The sequence below is a fragment of the Enoplosus armatus genome, chromosome 10 (assembly GCF_043641665.1).
Source record: "Enoplosus armatus isolate fEnoArm2 chromosome 10, fEnoArm2.hap1, whole genome shotgun sequence".
Classification (NCBI taxonomy): domain Eukaryota; kingdom Metazoa; phylum Chordata; class Actinopteri; order Centrarchiformes; family Enoplosidae; genus Enoplosus; species Enoplosus armatus.
In genome coordinates, this window is record NC_092189.1 from 25467936 (window position 1) to 25490977 (window position 23042).

General features: G+C 42.4%; 1 protein-coding gene across 1 annotated transcript; it reads right to left on the reverse strand.

The window, feature by feature from the left end:
* Positions 1 to 5268: 5268 nt before the first annotated feature.
* exosc3 (exosome component 3) lies at positions 5269 to 8576 on the reverse strand. The gene is made up of 4 exons (XM_070913483.1): positions 8332 to 8576; positions 7704 to 7853; positions 7030 to 7181; positions 5269 to 6941 (listed from the first exon to the last, which is right to left on the reverse strand). The coding sequence occupies exons 1-4, from the start codon at positions 8554 to 8556 to the stop codon at positions 6734 to 6736; spliced, it is 735 nt and encodes a 244-aa protein (XP_070769584.1). The 5' UTR covers positions 8557 to 8576; the 3' UTR covers positions 5269 to 6733.
* Positions 8577 to 23042: the final 14466 nt, after the last annotated feature.

Here is a 23042-nt window from a genome sequence, read left to right on the forward strand (position 1 = left end):
GTCACCTGACAGGTGTGACGGAAGCTTGACAGCTTCAAACTCAGGATCAGAACAGGTTTATTCATCATTGTCTGGTTCTTAGAAAGAACTGGAACCGGTTTCACTTCAGAACCAGATCTAACCAACCCTGACTCTGTGTGTGTTTCAGGTGAGTTTCCCGTCTCACAGGTGGATAAAGTCCACTTTTAAAGGTCTTGATAATCAGGTTGTGATTGATGATTAATTTCCCAAAGTTCATTTTAATTAAATCAGTTGATTCTGTGATTCATTTAAAAACTGCATCCTGATCAGCTTTCAACCAAAAGTCAATCATCTGTCTGATTGATTGAATCTGCAAGTTTCCTCCTCAGAGCTGTTGATACCAAAGACTTTAACAGGAGACACTTGGTCTCATTATTGATCCAGATATATTAATCCAAACTGTTTTTATCCAGATAAACTTTGAATCAAACAATCAGAGTGTGTGTGTGTGTGTGTGTGTGTGTGTGTGTGTGTGTGTGTGTGTGTGTGTGTGTGTGTGTGTGTGTGTGTGTGTGTGTGTGTGTGTGTGTGTGTTTTGAATCTTTGTTAGTTGTCAACAGGTTTGTGTGTTTCTCTTCAGACCAAACATCATTATTATTTTGTGACTGATTCACCTTAAATGTGCCTTAAAATGAATCCAGTGTAAATGGTTGAACTGGTGGAAGGAACCAGTCTGTGTAAATGTACGAGGATGAAAATGTGATGATGAAAATAGAAGTGAAGAGCTGACCTGAAGTCTGTGTGTTTATTTCACAGCTGTTTGAGTGTCTGTACACTGAATAAAAAGCTGACAACACTTTGCTGACTAAGCAGCCAATCACGTCGATCGTTGTTGACCTGCTGAAGCAACGTGACGTCTGCAGTAACTTCACCAAATAACCCGACAGTGTTGTAGCTTCATGGTTGCTTTGGTTATAACAAGCTAGCCTCCATGTCAGTATACTTCCATTAGACTAATGGAAGTAATGTTCCAGCGCTTCGGAAGGCCAACAGGGTTAGTTTTAACAGCAGAGAGTGAAGATGGAGGTATCTTGATAGAATTATGGGAACCACAAGAGCTTCACCTTTTACAGCTGAGCCCAGTCCCACCTGGACTCCACCTGTCCCCTGCAGGGACTCTGCCCACCTGTTCCCTGCAGGGACCCCGCCCACCTGTCCCACGTTTCTCTCTGAAGATCTTTCCATCAGCTGATGTTTCCTGCTGTGATGTGTGTTTATCCAGATCTGATTCTTATGTTTCCTCCAGCTGCAGGTCTGAGGTCAGTTCAGGAAAAGTGCCTTAGAGCAGTTTCAGGTTGTTAAACTGATCCAGTGGTTCAAACATCTGCTTCTGTTGGTGAAACACAAACAGATCAGAGAAGACGACTCGACAGATTATTAGTTTTAGAGCTGAAGGAGTCTGAAGCTCTGAACTGTGTTTCTGTCTTTCTTCACTCCAATTCTGCCGTTCAGGTTTTGGTCAGTTTGGTGTTAATTTCCTTACAACTGTTTTACCTGAAGATGTCTGTTTACTGAGCTGGACTCTTAAGGTGGACCCCAAGGTGGTGAGCTGCAGCAACTCATAAACTCCTTCACTAAGTTCTCAGTAACTACTAACTAGTTTCTAACCAGTGAGTCACTAAATTATTAAAACTTGACAAACGTCTCAGCTAGTAAAGACTTTAGTGATGTGTCACTCTGTTGCTAGGAAACATCCATCCAATCCAAAATAACATTTGAGGCCAAATGATTTATTGCAGCTAACTGTCAGTTCTTTGTTTTATTTATATCTGCATTCAGCAGAGCTAAATTAAGCTAAGCTAACTGACAGTATTCTGTCATTATTAGCATCATGTTTTGTAATTTGAGGTGTTTTTTGTGAAATGTAATTTAAAATCTTCATTATTAAACAGCATTTATCAAGTTTCAGGTCAGATATGTCGACCGTCCTCTATGACCTCTTTGACTCTAAACAGCTCAGATGTTAGCATGCTAATGTTAGCTTTGTCAGCTGGTTCAGTTAGCTACAGTTACAGCTGTGGTTATTGGCTGTAAATATTTAGTAACAACTAATCTCGATGATGATGATGATGATGACAGCAGAGGCTTCGTGGCTCTGCAGCAGCTGGATTCATCTCCTCTGGTCTGTTTCACCTCCAGCAGCATTACTAAAGTGGTGCGAACAGCTGGCTGCATTCATTGAAAGAGGTTGAGAACAGAAATTCATTGTTGTTTTTGTCACATTTAAGATAAGTAACATCTCAGAGAAACAACTTTCTGTACTGAAGCAGCTTTCAACATCAAGGTAGTTTAACGTGCTGCAGAATATAAAAGGTCTGTTAATAATTAAAACTGTCAAATAAAAGATTAAAATGGGTAAACAGAAGAAGAGATTCAACATTGAGGTTTAATGTTGCCCTTTGCCTGAAAGGAACAGAAGGCACTGAGACATCCAGCTGCTGCTCTTGTTTTGCTGCGTCAGACTGAAAATAACTCATCCGGTCTGCGTTGAGAGCAGCAGGTCTCAGATCAGATTCACAATAACAAACATCTGGATGTGTTTGAGACGAGCAGCAGAGAAGAAGAAGAACGAAACAACAGGAAGTTGAGTCCTTCTCTGAGAGACTCCAGGTTCAGGACTGAAGGAGCTGCATTCTTCACTGTTCTGTTTCAGCTGTTCCTGTTATTTTGTCCACCCTGTGAAAGTTTCTTCTGCATGATCTGAAGTGAATAGGACTTCAGGGACCTGGTTCAGTTTGAACCTCTTCAGTCCTCTGTGAAGAGAAACAGCTCCTTCTGCTGGAAGATCAGAGTCAGCATGATCCTGTGTCACGTCACAGACCTCAGACCAGCTACACAGACCAGGTTTACTCCATTCATTTTCTATAAGAGCTGTAAGAACCAATCAGAATGAAGACATAATGATGACATCACAGCTGATAATGTTTACATGTGACCAATACCGGTTCTATAAAGAACTACAGCTGTTCTGTTGGAGAACCTCACTGATGGAACACGGTCAGTGAAACTGCTCCTCTTTGCCTCCTCCTCCTTCTACTCGTCCTCCTCGTCCTTGTCCTTGTCCTCCTCATCCTCCTCCTCCTCCTTCTCCTCCTCCTCCTCCTCCTCGTCCTTCTTCTGCTCCTCCTCCTTCTTCTCCTCCTCCTCCTCCTTCTTCTGCTTCTCCTCCTTCTTCTGCTTCTCCTCTTCCTGCTCCTTCTACTCCTCCTCCTTGTCCTCGTCCTTGTCCTTCTACTCCTCCTCCTCCTCCTAGTCTTTCTCCTCGTCCTCCTCCTTCTACTCCTCCTTCTAGTCCTTCTTCTCATCCTCCTCTTTCTCCTTCTTCTGCTCCTCCTCGTCCTCCTCGTCCTTCTGCTCCTCCTCCTCGTTCTTCTTCTACTCGTCCTCCTCCTTCTACTCCTCCTTCTAGTCCTCCTTCTCCTCGTCCTCCTTCTCCTCCTTCTTCTCCTCCTTCTCCTGCTCCTCCTCCTCGTCCTTCTCCTCCTCCTCGTCCTCGTCCTTCTCCTCCTCCTCGTCCTCCTCCTTCTCCTCCTCGTCCTTCTTCTGCTCCTCCTCCTTCTTCTCCTCCTCCTCGTCCTCCTTGACCTTCTCCTTCTCCTCCTCCTTGTCCTCCTCGTCCTTCTTCTGCTCCTCCTCCTTCTCCTCCTCCTTCTCCGTCTTCTTCTCCTCCTCCTTTTCCTCCTCCTCCTTCTTCTCCTCCTCCTTGGGGTGAGCTAAGAAACAGCAGCATTTTACTGTGGATGAAGAAAAGTCCTATTTACTGATGAATCCAGGTTAGAGACTTCTGGCAGTAACAGAAGGGTGTATGTAAGGAGACGAGCAGGAGAGAGAATGATACAGAAGTGGATCAAACCAACAGGGAAACGTGGTGGGAATATTCAAGTCTGGGGGGGTTTTGCCTACTCTGGAGGTGGACCTCTGCAGTGAATCGACGACATTGTCATTGTCAAATCATGCTGGCATAACATGGGTCATCAGGTTTGGCACAAACCTGTGGAGTCCATGCTGTCATTAAAGCAAAGGGGGACATACCAAAGAGACAGAGTCTCTGAAATCCCTGAACATCTTTCAAAGATTCAACTTTTCACTCCTGTTGTTGAGCTGATATTATCATTTGTAATGAAAACAAATAGTATTACATTCAAACAAATGTAAAAGAAGAATCTTGACTGGTGGTCTCAGACCCCACTGTGTATTATTATAATTATAGCTGCTATTTCTGCTGCTAGTGCTGCCATACATCTCTGCCTGTCTGTCTGTCTGTCTGTCTGTCTATCTGTGTCTCTACGTCTCTCTCTCTCTCTCTCTCTCTCTCTCTCTCTCTGTCTCTTTCTGTCTGTCTGTGTCTCCCCCTCTCTCTTTCTTCCTTTCTCTCTCTCTCTCTCTCTCTCTCTCAAACCCAACCGGTCAAAGCAGATGACCGCTGACCTAGAGTCTGGTTCTGCTCGAGGTTTCTGCCTCTTAAAAGGAAGTTTTTCCTCTCCACTGTTGCCAAAGCGCTTGCTCATGGTGGGACCTGTTGGGTCTCTGTAATAACATTATAAAGAGTCGGTCTAGACCTGCTCTATTTGTAAAGTGTCATGAGATGACTTGTGATTTGGCGCTACATAAATAAAATTGAATTGAATTGAATCTGAATAATAAGAATATATATATAATATAATGTATATATATATATGTGTAATGTGTGTATATATATATTTAAAAAATATATATATATATATATATATATAAAATGTATTTATAGCTCACTGCTGTTTACAGGAGAAGTCTTTAAAATAACATCTCATAACAAAATGAGTCAGAATTCATTAAGAAACGAGTCCAGTCAGGTGTTATTATTATTAGAAATATTATGAGAACACGTTCATCATTAATACGCTGCAGATTTAAACATCATGGGTTTACAGATGCTGAGTGAACAGTTTCCTTTTTGAAAGAACCATAACAGCGTTTTCACGTTTCAGATCCTATAAATCATGTTAATCACTGGTTCCCACACTGAAGGTTGGGACCCCCCAAGAGGCCCCAAGATAAATCTGAGGGGTCACATTATGATTCAATTAACCCTTTCATTTAGTGTAACAGAAAAACTACAGGGATAAAGTTACCAAAATATGTAACGAAAATTAATAAGACTTATATTAAATTATACTTAAATATTACAGAATGTAATTAAATTCACCTCGGAGCACCACCCTGAAAGAAGGCAACCAGACAGCCAATCAATACACACCAACCACATGATCAGGTTTTATAAATGAAAGGTTTATTAATAAACGAATAAACATCCAAATGAATGAATACAGCGATGAACACGTAATGACTGAGTGACCACAGGAGGAGGGAAACTTCAACCCTTCAGCAGCTCACAGGAAAATATCTGAATTAGAAATCAAAACCATGTTGATGTTACGTTTGATGTAGCACTTCCTAAGGACTCTTATTAACCCTTTAACACCGAGTGTGTCGTCGGCGACACGTTTGCGCAAGCGCACTTTGGGATTACCATAATTACGTCACGGTTTGCGCTATAGGAAAAATTTCAACGGTTTCTGAAAGCTGAGATGTTGGTGTCATTACGGTAATTTCACTTGCGCCTCTCAGTCAAAATAAGCAAAAAAGTCCAGGTGGACATTTTGAGGCTTAGGTTATAACCCTTTAAAACCTAGACCTGGCTGTAAAGCGCAACGTCTCAGCTTTCAGAAACCGTTGGAATTTTTCCGATAGTGCAAACTGTGATGTAATTATGGTAATCCAAAGTGCGCTTGCACAAACGTGTCTCCTACGTCCGACTCGGTGTTAAAGGGTTAATCTATTAAGTACTCTCATTATTCTATAGCATCAACAGTGTTATCCCGGTTTAATGCCTAGTATATATTGTATATACCTGAAAATGACGTGTTGTGGTTGATTTCTTTCTTCCTGTTCAGTAATTTGTAGAAATAATCCCCATCAGGTTTGTAGGAACACAGAACCAAGACTCTGGACTCGATCAATCTTTAACCCTTTCATAACAAGCTCCTCCTGATGGGAAGTGATCCAAACACAGAAGTCACCAAGAGTCTCTGATTGGTTAACAATTAAAGATGGGCTCGTGTGTCATTACACTTCAATCCACTAGGAAACTTCTGATCACATGGATCCGGACATGGATCTCGGCTCTGCCCGACAACACGTCTCGAATCAAAGTTCTTTGATTTGAATGAACGCAGGTTATAAATTGATTATGTACTAAACACCTGCTTCTGTTTTATTTCAAAATGACACTTTTCATCAACACAAACAGGGCTGTGATTGGCTGCTTCAGAGTGAATGAGCTGAGAGCCAATCACAGCCCTGTTTGTGTTGATTGACACGTCAGATTTTACAGTTCCCTGTTTAAATTCTGTATTTTATGTTTTCATTCGTTTAATTATTTACTTCACAATGCCACGTTTATTTTCTGATACTGAACACTTTGGGGCTCCGTATAAAACATGCAAAACCAGCAGGCTGTCCCATTGAACTCTGACAGAGGACCAGTTTTTAGATCCAACAAACCTTAGGAGACAAAACCTGCTTCATCCTGGACTCAAACACAAGAAACTGTCCTCTGTGGGACCAGCTGCAGGTGATGTGGTCTACAGCGCCCTCTGTGCCACCCTCCAGAACAGCTGCTGCCTCTGCTGGTTCAGGTGTATCTGCAGGTGTGGTTACAGTCTGATATGGTCTACAGCGCCCCCTGTGCCACCCTCCAGAACAGCTGCTGCCTCTGCTGGTCCGTCATGGTATCGCAGCTCTGCAGCAGGTTGGCGATGACGAGCGTCTGCTGAACGCTGGAGGACTTCACCCACAGACGACCGTTCATCCCGACCACCAGCTCACAGGGGAACAGCTGCTGCAGGTCAGACAGGACCTCACTGTAGGGGGACAGCAGTCTGGGGGGGAAAAATATAAATAAAGAGTATATAAGCACAGCGGAGATCATCGAGTCCAAGGACAGTAACACTGACACACTGTTTGTACCTTCTGACGAGTCCCAGAGAGACCGTGAAGAGCAGACCTCCTCCTCCAAATACTCCCATCCCATTGGCTCGTCCTGAACTGTCCATACACACCAGCTCCGGCTCCATGTCCTTATTGGCTATGATGAACTGAGAGAACACCAGGTCACCCACCTGCAAAGGTAACACACAGGGAGGGAGGGGTCACACCTGGACTTCCTGTCCCCAGTGGCTCACCTGGACTTTCTGTCCTCAGTGGTTCACCTGGACTTCCGGTCCTCAGTGGCTCACCTGGACATTATGTCCTCAGTGGCTCACCTGGACTTCCTGTCCTCAGTGGCTCACCTGTACATTATGTCCTCAGTGTCTCACCTGGACTTCCTGTCCTCAGTGGCTAACCTGGACTTCCTGTCCTCAGTGTCTCACCTTGACATTATCTCTTCAGTGGCTCACCTGGACATTATGTCCTCAGTGTCTCACCTGGACCTACTGTCCTCAGTGGTTCACCTGAACGTTATGTCCTCAGTGTCTCACCTGGACTTCCTGTCCTCAGTGGTTAACCTGGACTTCCTGTCCTCAGTGGTTAACCTGGACTTCCAGTCCTCAGTGTCTCACCTGGACTTCCTGTCCTCAGCGGCTCACCTGGACATTATGTCCTCAGTGTCTCACCTGGACTTCCTGTACTAAGTGGCTCACCTGGACGTTGGGTCGGTTCCTCTTGGTGGCTCCCTCAAACGCCAGATAGGACAGAGATGCCTGCTCACTTCCTCCAAAGTCCACCTTGAAGATGTCTCCTGATTTGACCGTCACGATGCCTATGATGGTCTCTCCTTTAGCTGGGACATACTGAGGACAGAGAGAGACAGACTCAACTCCCAGCATGCACTGCTCAAACACAGCCTTCTACTGCGAAATCTGCCGAACTCCATCAAACGGAAGGCAATTTATCATTTTTTTATCATGTATTTTATTGTTAGAAGAAAAATGGATAACCCTCATAAATGGTTTTGGTCTTCAGAGTAACTCGGGGTGCAACTAGTTCACCGAGCGGCACTTTCAATAAAGTGCGTTGTGTCCCAACTGGTTTTCAAACTAACTGGTTCCCATACGCGTTAGTAACTATTAGAGACTACTAGAGAAGGGTTAACACCGGAGCTGATTAATGAAGTTAAACTTTAATGGCACAAAACGCGTCTCTATACTTTTCTAAACGGAGTCCTGCATGTTGTGAAAGCTAGTGTAAATATTTCACAGTGAACAGATACTCGACGTTAGCGGCGAATATGAACTTATTCCAGTGAACATCGTGTCTCTAAAGTCTCACCCTCCTCTGCTGAGAATCCATCCAGAACATGTTTGGCTGTTTGTGTCGGAGGACGCCGCTTTTACACACCACCAGCCGGTCTCCGCTCCGCCTCAGACCCGGACCACACACCACCTTCTCCGGTTTCACGTGGTCCGTTAGAGAGATGGTGTCGTCGGTCTCAAAGGAGAATTCATCTCCTGGTAACAAAATCTCCCCGACTTTATGTTTTAAACAGGAAAACATCACGACAATTCAGCAACTTCACCAACATGTGATGTTGTTGTTGTTGTTCGGACTGAAAGAAATGTGACACACAGGAAACAGGAAGCTCCGCCTGCAGCGCCCCCTGCGGGGCCGGAGGAGCAAAACGTCTCACCACGTGATTCCTCACTGGCAGTAAAGTCAGAATACTTTCTACGTGAAACAAAGACAACGAGGCAAAAATAAGAAAACAATATTTAAAGGTTTTGAAAGAAAATATTTAAATTTAGTAAATAATTCGATTTTCTTTTGTGAACAAGTGGAAGAAAGAACCGAAACTGAAAGCTTTTTGATTTGATTTTGTTTATCTTGACTTTATATCTCGTTTGTACTTGTTCAACATGAATGTATTATGACATATTTGGTTATTTTTGTTCTTTGTGGTCCTAAGGTTCTCTTAGAGAACACAGATGGATTTGATATTGACATAAACTTTTGACTCTTTTTTTTATCTTGAATATATAACATTTTATACCCGCACATAAACCCAACATATAGCAGGTTCAGACTGATATGAATGAATAAATACATAAACTCATTAATTACTGAGATCAGATCAGAGTTTATTGATCCCTGAAGGTAAACTCACCTGTTGCAGCAGCACAGATACAGGAAAGATAAATAAACAAATGATGGACAATAATTTACTATATGTAACTTGGCGTGATGTGTGAATATAAAGTATATATATATTTTTTATACATAATAAGTCTACATATAATAAAGTATATCATTTTATATATACGTATGTGCAGTATATGAAATATGTATAAAGGAAATCGAAGAGAATACTTTGCTCTGATCCTGGTGGTGGAGGTACTTGTAGGAAAGCTCTACTGGTTAGGACATTTTGCCAACAATATGGGGTGTCTTGTCAGGACACGGGAGGCAGGGATATGCTTTAAATGGTTTATTTCTGAAGCAGGCACTTTAAAGGCAGATGCACAGGAACTTAATAGGAATCGCTATAGTAGGTGTGGTTCTAAATAAGGAGAAATAAAAAAGGCATCAACTTCAGAATCAGAATCAGAATCAGAAACTGTTTATTGCCAAGTAACATACATTACAAGGAATTTGCTGTGGTCTGAAGGTGCTATTGTTTTGATAACAAATAAGTAGAATATAAAAGCTAAAATAAGAATAAAAATAAAAATAAGATAAGATAAATAACAACAGTGCAGTGACCAGAATAAAGTAAAGTGTCCAGATAAAGTGTCCAGTAGGGGGTGAGTGCGTTAATGTAACGCAGTGGGGACAGGGGTGATGTACGTTAATATAACGTATAGCTTGTGTTTGTGTTCTGGGGGGGGGGGGGGGGGGGTCAGTGAGAGTTTGTCAGGTTGACTGCAGAGGGGAAGAAACTGTTTTTGTGGCGGGAGGTTTTGGTCCTGATGGACCGCAGCCTCCTGCCAGAGGGGAGGGGGTCGAACAGATGGTGTCCGGGGTGGGAGGGGTCGGCAGCGATCTTCCCTGCTCTCCTCAGGGTCCTGGAGGAGTACAGGTCCTGAAGAGATGGGAGGTTGCAGCCGATCACCCTCTCTGCAGAGCGGATGATACGCTGCAGTCTGCGTCTGTCCTTGGTGGAGGCAGCAGCGTACCAGACGGTGATGGAGGAGGTGAGGATGGAGGAGGAGGTGAGGATGGATTACAATCAGGTTACAATGTCTACTGGATAACTAAATTACCCTGTAATGTGCATAAACATGGCAAATAAACTTCAACAACTGAATAACTACAGGAATAACATGCTACATAGATGCTTACAGCTAACAGGTCATGAACGGAATGCTAATAAATAATCAATAAACTACACACACGTGGCGGACATGTGGCTACACAATACACACGTGCAGGCACAGTACTCACAGGAACGGCAGGTAAATTATATCAATAACAGATAACAGCAATCAAACACCATTGTAAACATAACTATGAGCACTCACTTGCTGTCATTGACGCACACGTCATGTCAATCAGCTGTTTTGCCGTCTCAGTGGTTTGCGGGTGAGAAGTGGGAAAACGAAACTTAACTCTGCCTGCAGACCGGCGCGAGCCGTGTGCACAGGGCGTTGCCTAACAACGAGGTAAGCATCATTGTCCGAGCCTTTGGCACAGGTACTACTTGCAGTAGTAGTAGTAGTAATAAAAGCAGTACAGTTAGTCGTGGACGTACAGCGGTCTCAGTGAGTACAGAGTATTTTCAGTGTTGTCGTCGTCCAGCAGAGGACGCTGTTGTTCTTCAGCTGATGATCTGAGACTAAACCCACAGACGACCTCCTGTCAGATATGAACTATTATCTAAAGTTTATCTGAAGTTAACATGAAGTCAAAGATCTTACACACACATACAGCATGTTTCCTGTATAGAGTATGTATATATTCTATATACAGTCTATATGTTATCTACAGTATATATTCTGTGTATTTATGTATACATCTCGAGCCACTGGAAACTCCTTGTATGTCTGAACACAGTTGATCATGATGACGATGATGATGAAAGTGATCATGCTGTTGATAATATATATATATATATATATATATATAATTCAGATTATATAATTCAATTCAATTCAATTCAATTTTATTTATGTAGCGCCAAATCACAACAAAAGTCATCTCATGACACTTTACATATAGAGCAGGTCTAGACCGACTCTTTATAATGTTATTACAGAGACCCAACAGTTCCCACCATGAGCAAGCGCTTTGGCGACAGTGGAGAGGAAAAACTTCCTTTTAAGAGGCAGAAACCTCGAGCAGAACCAGACTCTAGGTCAGCGGTCATCTGCTTTGACCGGTTGGGTTTGAGAGAGAGAGAGGGAGAGAGAGAGAGAGAGAGAGACATAGAGAGGGAGGGGGAAAGAGAGAGGGGGAGAGACAGACAGAAAGAGACAGAGAGAGATAGATAGACATAGAGACACAGATAGACAGACAGACAGGCAGAGATGTATGGCAGCACTAGCAGTAGAAATAGCAACTATAATTATAATAATACTGGAAATATGACTGATAATAGTAGTTACAGCTGTAATAATAGCTGAGATTAATAATAGCAATAACAGCTTTAATAGTAACAGAACTACGACTAAACATAATAACTGTAGTGATGAGAGTCAGGCAGGCCCATGGCAGCAGCACCCAGGCATACCAGGACCACGATCCACAGGAACCTGCGAGACGAGAAAGCACAGTGGGGTCTGAGACCACCAGTCAAGATTCTTTTTTTGCATTTGTTTGAATGTAATACTATTTGTTTTCATTACAAATGATAATATCACACATTTGTGCCAAACCTGATGACCCATGTTATCCCAGCATGATTTGACAATGTTGTAGTCGATTCGCTGCAGGGGTCCACCTCCAGAGTAGGCAAAACCCCCCCAGACTTGAATATTCCCACCACCATGTTTCCCTGTTGGTTTGATCCACTGCGGTATCATTCTCTCTCCTGCTCGTCTCCTTACATACACCCTTCTGTTACTGCCAGAAATCGTTTGTAGTTTCAGCTGTTTTCTTTCTTTTGTACTTTGTAAAGCAGTTTGAGCTGCATGTTGTGTATCAAAGGTGTTAAATACATAATGTTATTATTATTAGTGAAATAAAAATAATCAGTGAGAGTTTTGGTTGGACCAGCAGACCATCAGGGGGCAGCAGAGTCTGAAGACTCAGATCTCTCTGAGAGAAGTTCAGTGGCTACGGTGGAAGAGTCTTTATTGCTTCTGAAAGTTCCTGCTTCAGTGCTTCCGGTCTTATCTCCTTTAGCATAGGCCTCACTGGACCATCCTTTACCAAAGGAAAGGACATAATGCCGTCCCACAATTCCTTGCGGAAGCAACATTTAAAGTGACCGCGGCAGACTCACGTCAATAACATCCACTGTCTCATGATGATGAAGCCTCGTGTGAGTGCAGTCGGATCACTGTCAGAGGCACAAAGGCAGCAGCCATAGATCAGCTGCGCCCCCCCCCTCCAGGTCAGATACAGACCAGGACCACAGCCATGCATGTCGATGAGTGTGTGTGTGTGTGTGTGTGTGTGTGCCAGAGGGGGTGGGCCTCAGGGGTGCAGGTCATACATTCTTCCAGAGAGCTGATTGGATGGAGGGAGGTGTCAGGGAATGTGCAGCAGCTACAGATGTCTGCAAAGAGCCTCCAGGTCACGACCCCTGTGTCGGTGTCAGGACCGCCACCCCCCCTCCATCTGCATCATCATCATCATCATCATCATCATCATCATCATCATCATCACCACCTTCATCATCATCACCTTCGTTGGGGTCTGAGCCTCCACAGAGCGACACACAGGCTCTTTGTTCCTCTGCGAGCAGGATGTGGATTTAAGCTCCTTCAGGCTGATGGCTTGTTACAGAAAGAGTCTAAAGTTCAACACCTCGTTTACACTCGACACCTCATGTCAGATTTGAAACTCTTTCATTTCCACTCAGTCAGAGGTAGAAGAAGTATTCAGATCTGTAACTGCAGTAAAAGTACCAATACAACAGTGTACAAATACTCTGTTACAAGTACTAGTCCTGCATTCAGAATCACCTTAATGTCATCTCATCACACTTTACAAGACCGACTCTTTATAGTATCATTACAGAGACCAACAGGTCCCACTATGAGCAAGCACTAACAAAATGTTACTCAAATAAAAGTACAACCGTATCATCATCTAAATATACTTAAAGCACCATAAGTAAAAGCACACATTATGCAGAATGTTGCATTTCAGAATAATATATTAGATATTATTAGATTTTAATTATTGATGCATGTGTTCATCACTTTATGTTGCAGCTGGTGAAGATGGAGTTTAATGACTATATTCTGCTGGACAACTTCATCTATAATAATACATCATCATTTATTGGTTGATTATATTTTGTTTTATTAATCTGAATCTGTAAAGTAATCTATGAAATAAATGTAGTGGAGTAGATGCATAAAGTGGCAAAAAATGGAAATCCTCAAAGTACAAGTACCTCATAGTTGTACAAAAGTACAGTACATGAGTAAATGTACTTAGTTACTTTACAATCCGTCTACATGTAAATCAGGGTTGGTCCTCCTCCAGTCCAGAAGGAGGTGCTGATGCACCTAAAATGGTTTGCTAACTGACAAAAACACCAGAAGAAGAAATCCTGACCTTTAGAACAGCTATCCATAAGCTAACATTTATCCATAAGCTAACATTCATCCATAAGCTAACATTTATCCATAAGTTAACAGTTATCCATCAGCTTCAGTCTCTCTGATTCAATCTCTGATTCAATCTCCAATTCAGTCTCTGATTCAGTCTCTGACTCAATCTCTCTCATTCAGTCTCTCAAATTCAGTCTCTCCGATTCAGTCTCTGATTCAGTCTCTTAAATTCAGTCTCTCAGATTCAGTCTCTTATTCAGTCTCTCAAATTCAGTCTCTGATTCAGTCCCTGATTCAGTCTCTGATTCAGTCTCTCAAATTCAGTCTCTTCGATTCAGTCTCCGATTCAGTCTCATTCAGATTAAATCTGATCTATTTTCTCTGGTTAAGAAAAAGGAGACATTTTGCAGCTGAGCAGCTTCGTCTGAAACAAGAGGAAGCACAAATACCCTCAAACCTGCTGATGCAGGGAGGCAGTTTACCCCCCCACCCCTAAGCTTTCAGATGCAAACGAACCAGACATATGGAGAGGAGGTCTCTCTGCTGCGACCCTCCTAAAGATTCAGATTGTATGACAAATCACGTCCAGGGCAGCTCAACCTCCTCTGTCCTCTGCCCCCCCACCTCCATCCTCTCCGCCCCCCACCACCCTCCACCACACCCCCAGACAACAGCTTCATTAGGCTGAAAGAAGAGAGTTTTTGCAGCTTTGTCAAGTCAAGACTCACAGCTCCTTCTCCTCTCCTCAATTACTCCTTTGTTGTAGCGAATTCAAGTTATTGCACTCAGAACCATATGGCCCTCTCTCTCTCTCTCTCTCTCTGCTCTACAAGTGCAACCTAACTTCACTCGCCCCCTGAGACACTGGCTGTCTGTAGATTTGATCAGAAACTTTCAGTCTGATCATTGAAACTATAAAAGAGGGAGGGGTGCCAGTCTTTGGTGCCACTTCTGTTGAAGTTAATATTAAATCATATCTGTGTTGTTTCACATTAGACTGAAAAATGGTTCCACAAAATAAAAAAACACATTACTGAAGTTTTTTATCAAAATGTGCGCGTTCATACTCTTTGTTATTGATTTCCAAACAGATCATGGCTCTGATTATTTCTAACTAACTTGAAGTTGAATGGAGGACGTCTCAACAGAGATACTGTTGGCTAACTTTAGCTAAAGAAAGTGCAAATGCTAACTTAGTTGATTGACGAACAAAGTAACTTATTTAAAGAGGCATATAACACATATATAACATATATATAACATGTGGTGATGAGTGCCACCCCCGACAATAATAGGAATATTAGTGAATATCATAGTTATTGATATTCATTTCCATGAAGCTGTTTCCTGCAGCCTCCTTGTGTTCAGTCAGGAGTCAAGGCTGTGCGAGGTAAGTTATCAGAATCAGAAATACTTTATTAATCCCGGGGGGAAATGACACAAGTTAGAGCACTTATCTGAAAAGTACATATCAAGTAGCATCACTACATTAACCCCCCATCCTCTCGGATGAAGGACCACTTCTTAACTTCTCCCTGATGTGGTCCCAAAACTTCCAAACTCTCAAGGTGAGATAAAATACTGGCATACATGAGAAATGAATACATACAACTTTATGAATGTGGCAGGTTTCTTGAGAAGATAATCTATTTAAAATGAGTTCATTCACAAGTCAAGAAAAAACAAAACAAACATATCCATTATGTGTATAGGCCTCACTTCTGTGATTTATAGCACCTCCTCGTCCTCCTTGTCCTTATCTTCCTTGTCCTCCTCCTCCTCCTCCTCCTCCTCCTCCTCCTCCTCGTCCTCCTCATCCTCCTTGTTCTCCTCCTCCTCGTCCTCCTCCTCGTCCTCCTCCTCCTTGGCCTCCTCGGCCTCGTCCTCCTCCTCCTCCTCTTCGTCCTTGGCCTCCTCTGCCTCCTCCTCCTCCTCTTCGTCCTTGTCCTCCTCGTCCTTGTCCTCGTCCTCGCCCTCCTCTTCGTTCTCCTCCTCCTCGTCCTTGTCCTCCCCATCCTCCTCGTCCTTGTCCTCCTCATCCTCCTTATCTTCCTTGTCCTCCTTCTCCTCGTCCTCCTCCTCCTTCTCCTCATCCTCCTTGTCCTCCTCCTCCTTGTTCTCCTCCTCCACGTCCTCCTCATCCTCCTTGTTCTCCTCCTCCTCGTCCTCCTCGTCCTCCTCATCCTCCTTGTTCTCCTCCTCCTCGTCCTCCTCCTCGTCCTCCTCCTCGTCCTTGTCCTCCTCATCCTCCTTGGCCTCCTCGGCCTCCTCGTCCTCGTCCTCATCGTCCTCCTCCTCTTCGTCCTTGTCCTCCTCGTCCTTGTCCTCGTCGTCCTCCTCCTTGTTCTCCTCCTCTTCGTCCTTGTCCTCCTCCATCAGGTCTCTGCACACAGACACGGTCCTGATCAAACACACTTTATTGTCTCTTCTGTCTGTTGTGATGAAAATCTTCCCGTCTTGTTGTTCAGGAAGGTTTTAATCTAAAGGAACGTCGTTGTGAATCAACCTCCTGAATGCAGCCGCCTTCGTCGCCTCGCGGCCTCCACCCTCCATCAATCTGCTGTTGCATTCTGGGAGCAGCAGCTTCCTATTCACTTGTCTGCGGCTGTTTGCTCAGGGTTATAATTTACCTCTGGTTTACCCAACATTAGCAGACACAAAGGGAACGGTTTGGACCGAGGGTTAATCTGCAGCCGGCCGGCGTCATGGCAACACCACGACCAGAAAACACGGCACCTGAAAAGACTCCAACTCATCATGGAACCTTCCAAACAGAGTCTGAGGACAGTTTCACTTCCACCTTCACTCCCACTTAAACTCCTCATATCTCTCTCAGTCGCTTTTTGGTACATTTCTCGAATCATCTTAGCATTTGTAAAACAGTAAGTTCATTTCTGGAAACAGCAGCACACAGTGGATCACCTGCAAACTCCTTCATTTAGATCTTTTTATCTGTGAACATCAGTCAGTGTCCTCAGAGTGACACGTCCTCTTTGCAAGATGTCAAAGTGCTCAGCCATGTTGTCACTGTAACAGTGGACTCTGCACTGTACACTGTATATCACTGTATATCCACTGTATACATGTATACATATGTGCTACAGTATGTATCTGTATACAGTACATGTACAGTGTTATGTTCTCTCTATGAAAGGTTCGAATGATGGAGGACACACATTGTTCCCATGACTGAGAACATGGGCCACAAGTCTGGCCCTTAGTTCATCAGGAACGTGCCTTTGTCTTTGGCCTCTTATACCTCTTCCTCGGTTTTGCCTCCCTGCCCCTCCTCCTCTTCCTTTTGCCGGCTGTTGACCCTGTCCCTTGTTGTTCCTCCAACACTGTTCTCTGCTCTATCTCTGTCTATAAATGCTTTCCAATTGAAGGTTCATGAGATTAGAGAACTGGATGATCATTGGTCGATCTAATGCTTCACACGCCCCCCTTCACTAGTGAAAGTCAAGATTCACCTGAGAGCACTTCATCGATTCAGGACACATTTACAGCAAAATCTAACAATCAGCCTGACAGATGATGACAACTGGTTAAACTGTTTTACATGTAATAATACATTTTGGTCAACATGACATAACCAATTGATAATGTAGGAAACAGCAGACAATTGTACATAATCATTTGCTCAAGTGACCATGTGATGTGGAGGCTGATCGAGTAGTTTTGAGAATTTAAATTCTGATCTGAGAATAGCACCAAAGTGACAAACTGTAAAACAGCTAAAAGTGAAGCTCTACGTGTTGCTGCTGCTCCTCAGTTTGAGCTCACATTAATGATTAAAGGACGAAGATGCTTTCATTGATCCTTTCATTGATCACTGATCCTTCCAATCGTCAGCTTCCATTCATTAACGTATGAGTTGTTAAAAGATCAGTCTGGTGTTATTCTATGTTTTTTCTCATGTTCAGACTCAAACCAGCAACCTGTCAGTCTGTGTCTCAGTCCTGTCTGACTTCCTGTCTGTGGCTCATGGGGTCACATGCTACAACAAGCCAATCAGAGCTTTCTATGTGAGGACATCTTCCTGCCAGAGACACAACACAGGTGACAAGTCTGGATGAGATGGACCAAACCAAAAGACATTCCTGCAACACCCTGGATTGCCATCAGTGCCAGCATTGGTACACGTGAAGGGCAGATGAGTGACAGGACTCAGGTCTCTGGTCTCTGGTCATCCACCCACCTCTCTGCATGAACATGGTCACTCCCTGTGTGAGCTGCAGAATGTTCATGTTGTTCAATCTAATAATGATGATTTGAATTATATATATATATATATATATATATATATATATATATATGAGATGACTTAATAATAATAATAATAATAATAATAATGATAACGAAACAGAGCGCTGCAGCTCTCATATGTCACAGAAGTAGTTCAGCTTGTGTTTTACAGGATTACTGCAGCAGATTAGACGTTTTCTCTCCTTCAACTCAACTCAGTCGCTTGTTTTTGTTTCCTCCTTTTCCTCGAGAGTCCTCCAGCTTTTTGTAGTGTGTGTGTGTGTGTGTGTGTGTGTGTGTGTGGGGGGGGGGTCCTTTGGTTCATTTAATTGTGTCATTTTCTCACGTGTTTCACTTCATTGAAATTCAATCTCATCTCGTGTCGCTGAGACTTAATCCTGTCAGAGCTTCACCCCGGACAGACCTTTCACTCATTCTGCCATTCTTTCTTTCACTTGTGTTTTTTTTTACTTTACTTTTCTTCTTCTCCTCTTCTTGTAGCTGCACAGAGACAAAAACGCATGTTTTCACTTTTTGTCTTTTCAGTTGTATTAGTTTGTTACAACATGTTCCAAAGTATTAACAACAGAAATATTCCAATATACAGAAAATATAAAGACATAACATAAAATAAAATAAAATAAAAGAGGATATGATTGATCCCAAACAGGGAAATTAAAGTTCAAGGTAATGAGGTAGAGTGCCGATAAGTAACCATAAAAAAATATTATGAGCATTTACGATACATAATATGAAGCATTGAAAAACTAAATATAACACCATGAAGACAGAATAACTAAAAAATATATTGAGACACAAAATGTCACAAATAAGTGACAAAAACTGCACTTTAGTGAATGGAATCTGGTGGAGGGTAAATCCAGCCAGTCAGACACCAGAGTATTAGTGAAGTCCAACCCTGATGTTGGTGATCAGGTCTGGCTCGGTGATGGATGGAGGTTCAGGTCAGGACTCTGTGCAGAACCAGTCCAGTTCCTCCACACCAAAAACCATTTCTCTCTGGAGCTGCTTTGTGTCACGAATAAACAGGAAAGAGACAAACAAGAAATGTTTTTATTGTTTTCAGCACCAACAAACAGTGAACACAACATTAACAGATCATCAGTGTGTTGAACATCCAGCAGTCACAGAGCAACATGATCTGTCATGTGTTTGTGTCTGCTGATGAAAGTCCAATATTCTCTCTCTGTTAGATCCGCATTTCCTGAAGGAAAGTTCTGTGTCTCCACTGTGTTCAGCGGCTCGTCTCTGACTGTGTCTGTTTACAGCTTTGTCTCTGTGAGAGCACTGAGAGTGAACCAGAACAGATACACAAGGAGCTGAACGTCACTATAAAGATTCACTACTAGAGACATTATTATTACAGAAATATACACTATCGCTGCTTTAATTCATCCTTAACTTAGCCCTGAAAACACAAGGTGTTCGGTATCATGTATCGTAAGAAACCATGTGAAACACCCCTACATCAGAAGCCTTCAGTAACACCCTCATGTCAAATGCCAGCTCAATTTATTAATGGTTCAATTAATGGGTTATATTATATTTATTTATTTATAAAAATTACCCAATAACATGAAAGCCATCAATTAATTGATATATTAAGGCCCATTAGAGACTGGGTGGCTTGATGATATAATTATTAATGGTTCAGGAGAAACAGACCCAGGCAGCCCTGTCCACTTACTTTTGGCCATATAGTGTAACTCTAACCTGTGGCACCCACGTGTCCGTCAGCTCTCAGCCAACAGAAATGCAGCTGTAAAGTGCAGCTGACAAGCTGCTGGATTACTTTGAAGTGATGGAGGCTGTAAAACACCAACGTGCCTCCACCTTCTTCTTGTGTTTCAGTCTGTCAGGCTTTAAATTGCTTCTCCTCCCACTCGCACAAACCAACACACTCTCATAGACAAAGTCCTCTAACCAGCTGTTTCTGGAGCCTTCAACCACATCTCACAGTCTTCATCAGCGGCTGGAAGATCCGGAAAAAGGCAAAGAAAGTTCATAAACAGTTTTGTAGTTTTTCTACTAAAGTTCTCTCAGGTTCCTCACTGACAACACAAACACAACACTAACAACACAAACACAACACAAACACAAACAACACAAACATAAACAAACACTAACAACAAAACATAAACTTAAACACAAACAACACAAACACAACAAAAACAAACAACACAAACAAACACAAACAACACAAACATAAGCACTAACAACATAAACATAAACACTAACAACACAAACACAAACATAAACATACGCACAACACAAACATAAACACAAACACAGCACAAACATAAACACAACACAAACATGAACACAAACAACACAAACATAAACACAAAAACAAACAGAAACAGAAACAACACAAACACAAACAGAAACAACATAAAGACAAACAACACAGACACAAACAACACTGAAAACAAAAAACTTTAAGAGTTTTAGAGATTTACTTTTTTTTGTTCTTCTTGTCTTTTTTCCTTCTGACTCATGTTTCTTTCCTTTGGTCCTTTATACTTTTCTTTCTTTCTTTCTTTCTTTCTTTCTTTCTTTCTTTCTTTCTTTCTTTCTTCAAAACAAAAAAAATGCTGTCAAAGAGTTTGAGGATTTGTCTTATGTCCTTTTACTTCCCACTTTCCTAATTTCCTCCTTTTCATTCTATTTTTAACATTTCCATTCTTCTTCCTTTCCTTTCTTACATTCTTCAACTCTCCTAAAAGCATGAAAACAATCGAAAACTTACAAAACTTAACTAAATACTGAAATGTAAAAAACATTTTAAGACTTGATTCGCCGTCCTTGCAGACACCTGTTTGCTCTGACGTCAGTAGAAATGTAGAAAGCAGACTTTTTACTTGTATTTGAGTATTTTGAAAGTGTGGTTTATCCTCTTTGAGTTAAACAGGATTTAGGATTTGCAGACTTGTTGTTGGGGCCTCACAGAGGCTTGTGCCGGCCCTGCAGCCAAGGCAGAGATGATTTGTGTGCAGCCTGGGTTTGGTTTTGTTCCTGCTGAGGTCCATTTGAATAAGAATGATGCCAATAGAGTGGCTGAGGCAGAAAGAAAGCAGCACAAAAGGCCAGAGGAGCTGAATTTGGACGAGGGACAAACCAGGAGAGGAGTGAAAAGAAGTGCAGGGCGGACAGCCACAATGGAACAATTCACCTTATAATCGCTTTGATATATTATACATGCCTGAAGACTCTAAACATTGTGTAATTATTTATAAATGACTGCCCCCCCCCCCCCCCCCCGCAGAATAAAGCTGCAGAAAGACTCTGCAGGTCTCTGCTTCTTCTCTGCTGAGCTGAAAACTGAATAAATGGAATAATTAATGGAAAATTGTATGCCTGTCTCATAAAGATGTCTTTAAAAAACACTTAAAGAAAATTGGCCCCGGCCTGTATGCGCTCATGCTGGACGGGTTTACTGCTGCCTGAAGAGATGAAAAGACAAACAAAAAGCCAGACTTCATAAAGTGAAACAGTTTAGCCGAAGCTGTTCATGTCGGATAAAAATGAGCTGCATCGCTCCGTCTACAGACACCAAAGATCAGGGTCATTTTTAATGGTTGGATCTGGATTGTTGATCCTGGTTCAGACAGCGGGTCTGCCTCTCTGGATCTGCTCCTAACTGGTTTACATCTTATTTATCTAAAGGAATATTGTAGGTGATGTCTGACGCTGCTGTTTTGGAGTCCTCAAGGCTCCGCTGTGGGTCCTGTTTTATTTTCTAACTATATATTTTAGGAATACTGAGGTCATTTAACCCACTCAAGACGTTTCTGATATGCCACCAAACTATTTAAAATATTTCAATTATATTTTCGAGAAATATCAACTCTCTGCTGCCAGATGTGTAATTCTGGGTGAGAATACTAAATTAACTTCAATTCCATTTCATTTCTAAAGTTTTTTGTTACATTTAGTCTAAAACATTAAAAATAAAATATTAGAATCTGTCTTTAAAAAACCCAGCATGTGTAATACGTGTGTGATAGTAGAATTTAAAGTATTCCTGACGACCGCTCGGTCACCTTAATGCTTGTTTCCACTCTCAGCTGGACTCAGTGAGAAGCTGGATGTCACAAAATGTCCTCAAATTAAATGAGAATAAAACTGGTCGGATTCTTCCTGTTTCCTTGGATCTTTATTATCCAGCTTTTACTGAGAATGTAGGCGTCACATCTGATTCTTGTCTGATTTCATTTCAAGTGAGACGTTATTTTTTCTTTAGAAAATGTTGAGAAATTAATCCTTCAGAATTATTATTTATCAGATCCTCATACCTTTCTGAACTGTTGTGTCCAAACAGTCCACTACCCCTTTCCCTGGATGTCACCTGGGTGTCCCCTGGGTGTCCCCTGGATGTCTCCTGGATGTCTGATATTATTTGTTTTGTTGCTCATGAATCTTTGTTATTTTGTGCTAAATGCTTTTATTGTGAAACACTTCCTACCTTTTGTTTTGAAAAGTGCTACAGAGCTAACCCTTCTTCTTGTTTTAAACACAATGACAACTTCTGTTCCAAACGTGTTTTCTGATGGAAACAACACGAACTCTCGTCTCAGATTAAACTTTTTATCTTCACTTTAGAAAACCACTGAATTTAAACGCATCAACTCAACTCAAGAGAAGAAGAAGCAGAGGAGGAAGAAGAAAAAGAAGAAGTCTGATCACATTCACATATTTGATGTTTGAAGGAAAAACTTTTCTTTTTGTTGTTTCTTTGACTGAAGTGAGTTTTCCTCTTTCTGTCTATGGTGGTTTCAGCAGATGATGGAGGGATGATGGAGGGACGGGTGGATTCTCCGGAGCGTGTCTCCGGGGCTGGGCGGAGGGGGTTGGTGGTGTGTGTGTGTGTGTGTGTGTGAGGGGGGGGGGCTCTTCTTTCTTCCTTCTCTCTTTTTTATGTTTTTGGTTTTAACTCTGGGCTTTTCTGCCTCACATGGAGGAGGGGGCAGGAGGATGAGGTTCGGGTTCGTGCGTATGGTTCGCGTGGCCGGCAGCCGGCTCTGATTGGCTGGCCGTGATTACCGGCACGCTTCT

Coding starts and splice junctions, on each gene's coding strand:
- exosc3 (XM_070913483.1), bottom strand. CDS start 8,556: ATGTTTTCCTGTTTAAAACATAAAGTCGGGGAGATTTTGTTACCAGGA. Junction 7,854..8,331: donor TGGATTCTCAGCAGAGGAGG/GTGAGACTTTAG, acceptor CTCTGTCCTCAG/TATGTCCCAGCTAAAGGAGA. Junction 6,942..7,029: donor TCTCTGGGACTCGTCAGAAG/GTACAAACAGTG, acceptor TTTCCCCCCCAG/ACTGCTGTCCCCCTACAGTG.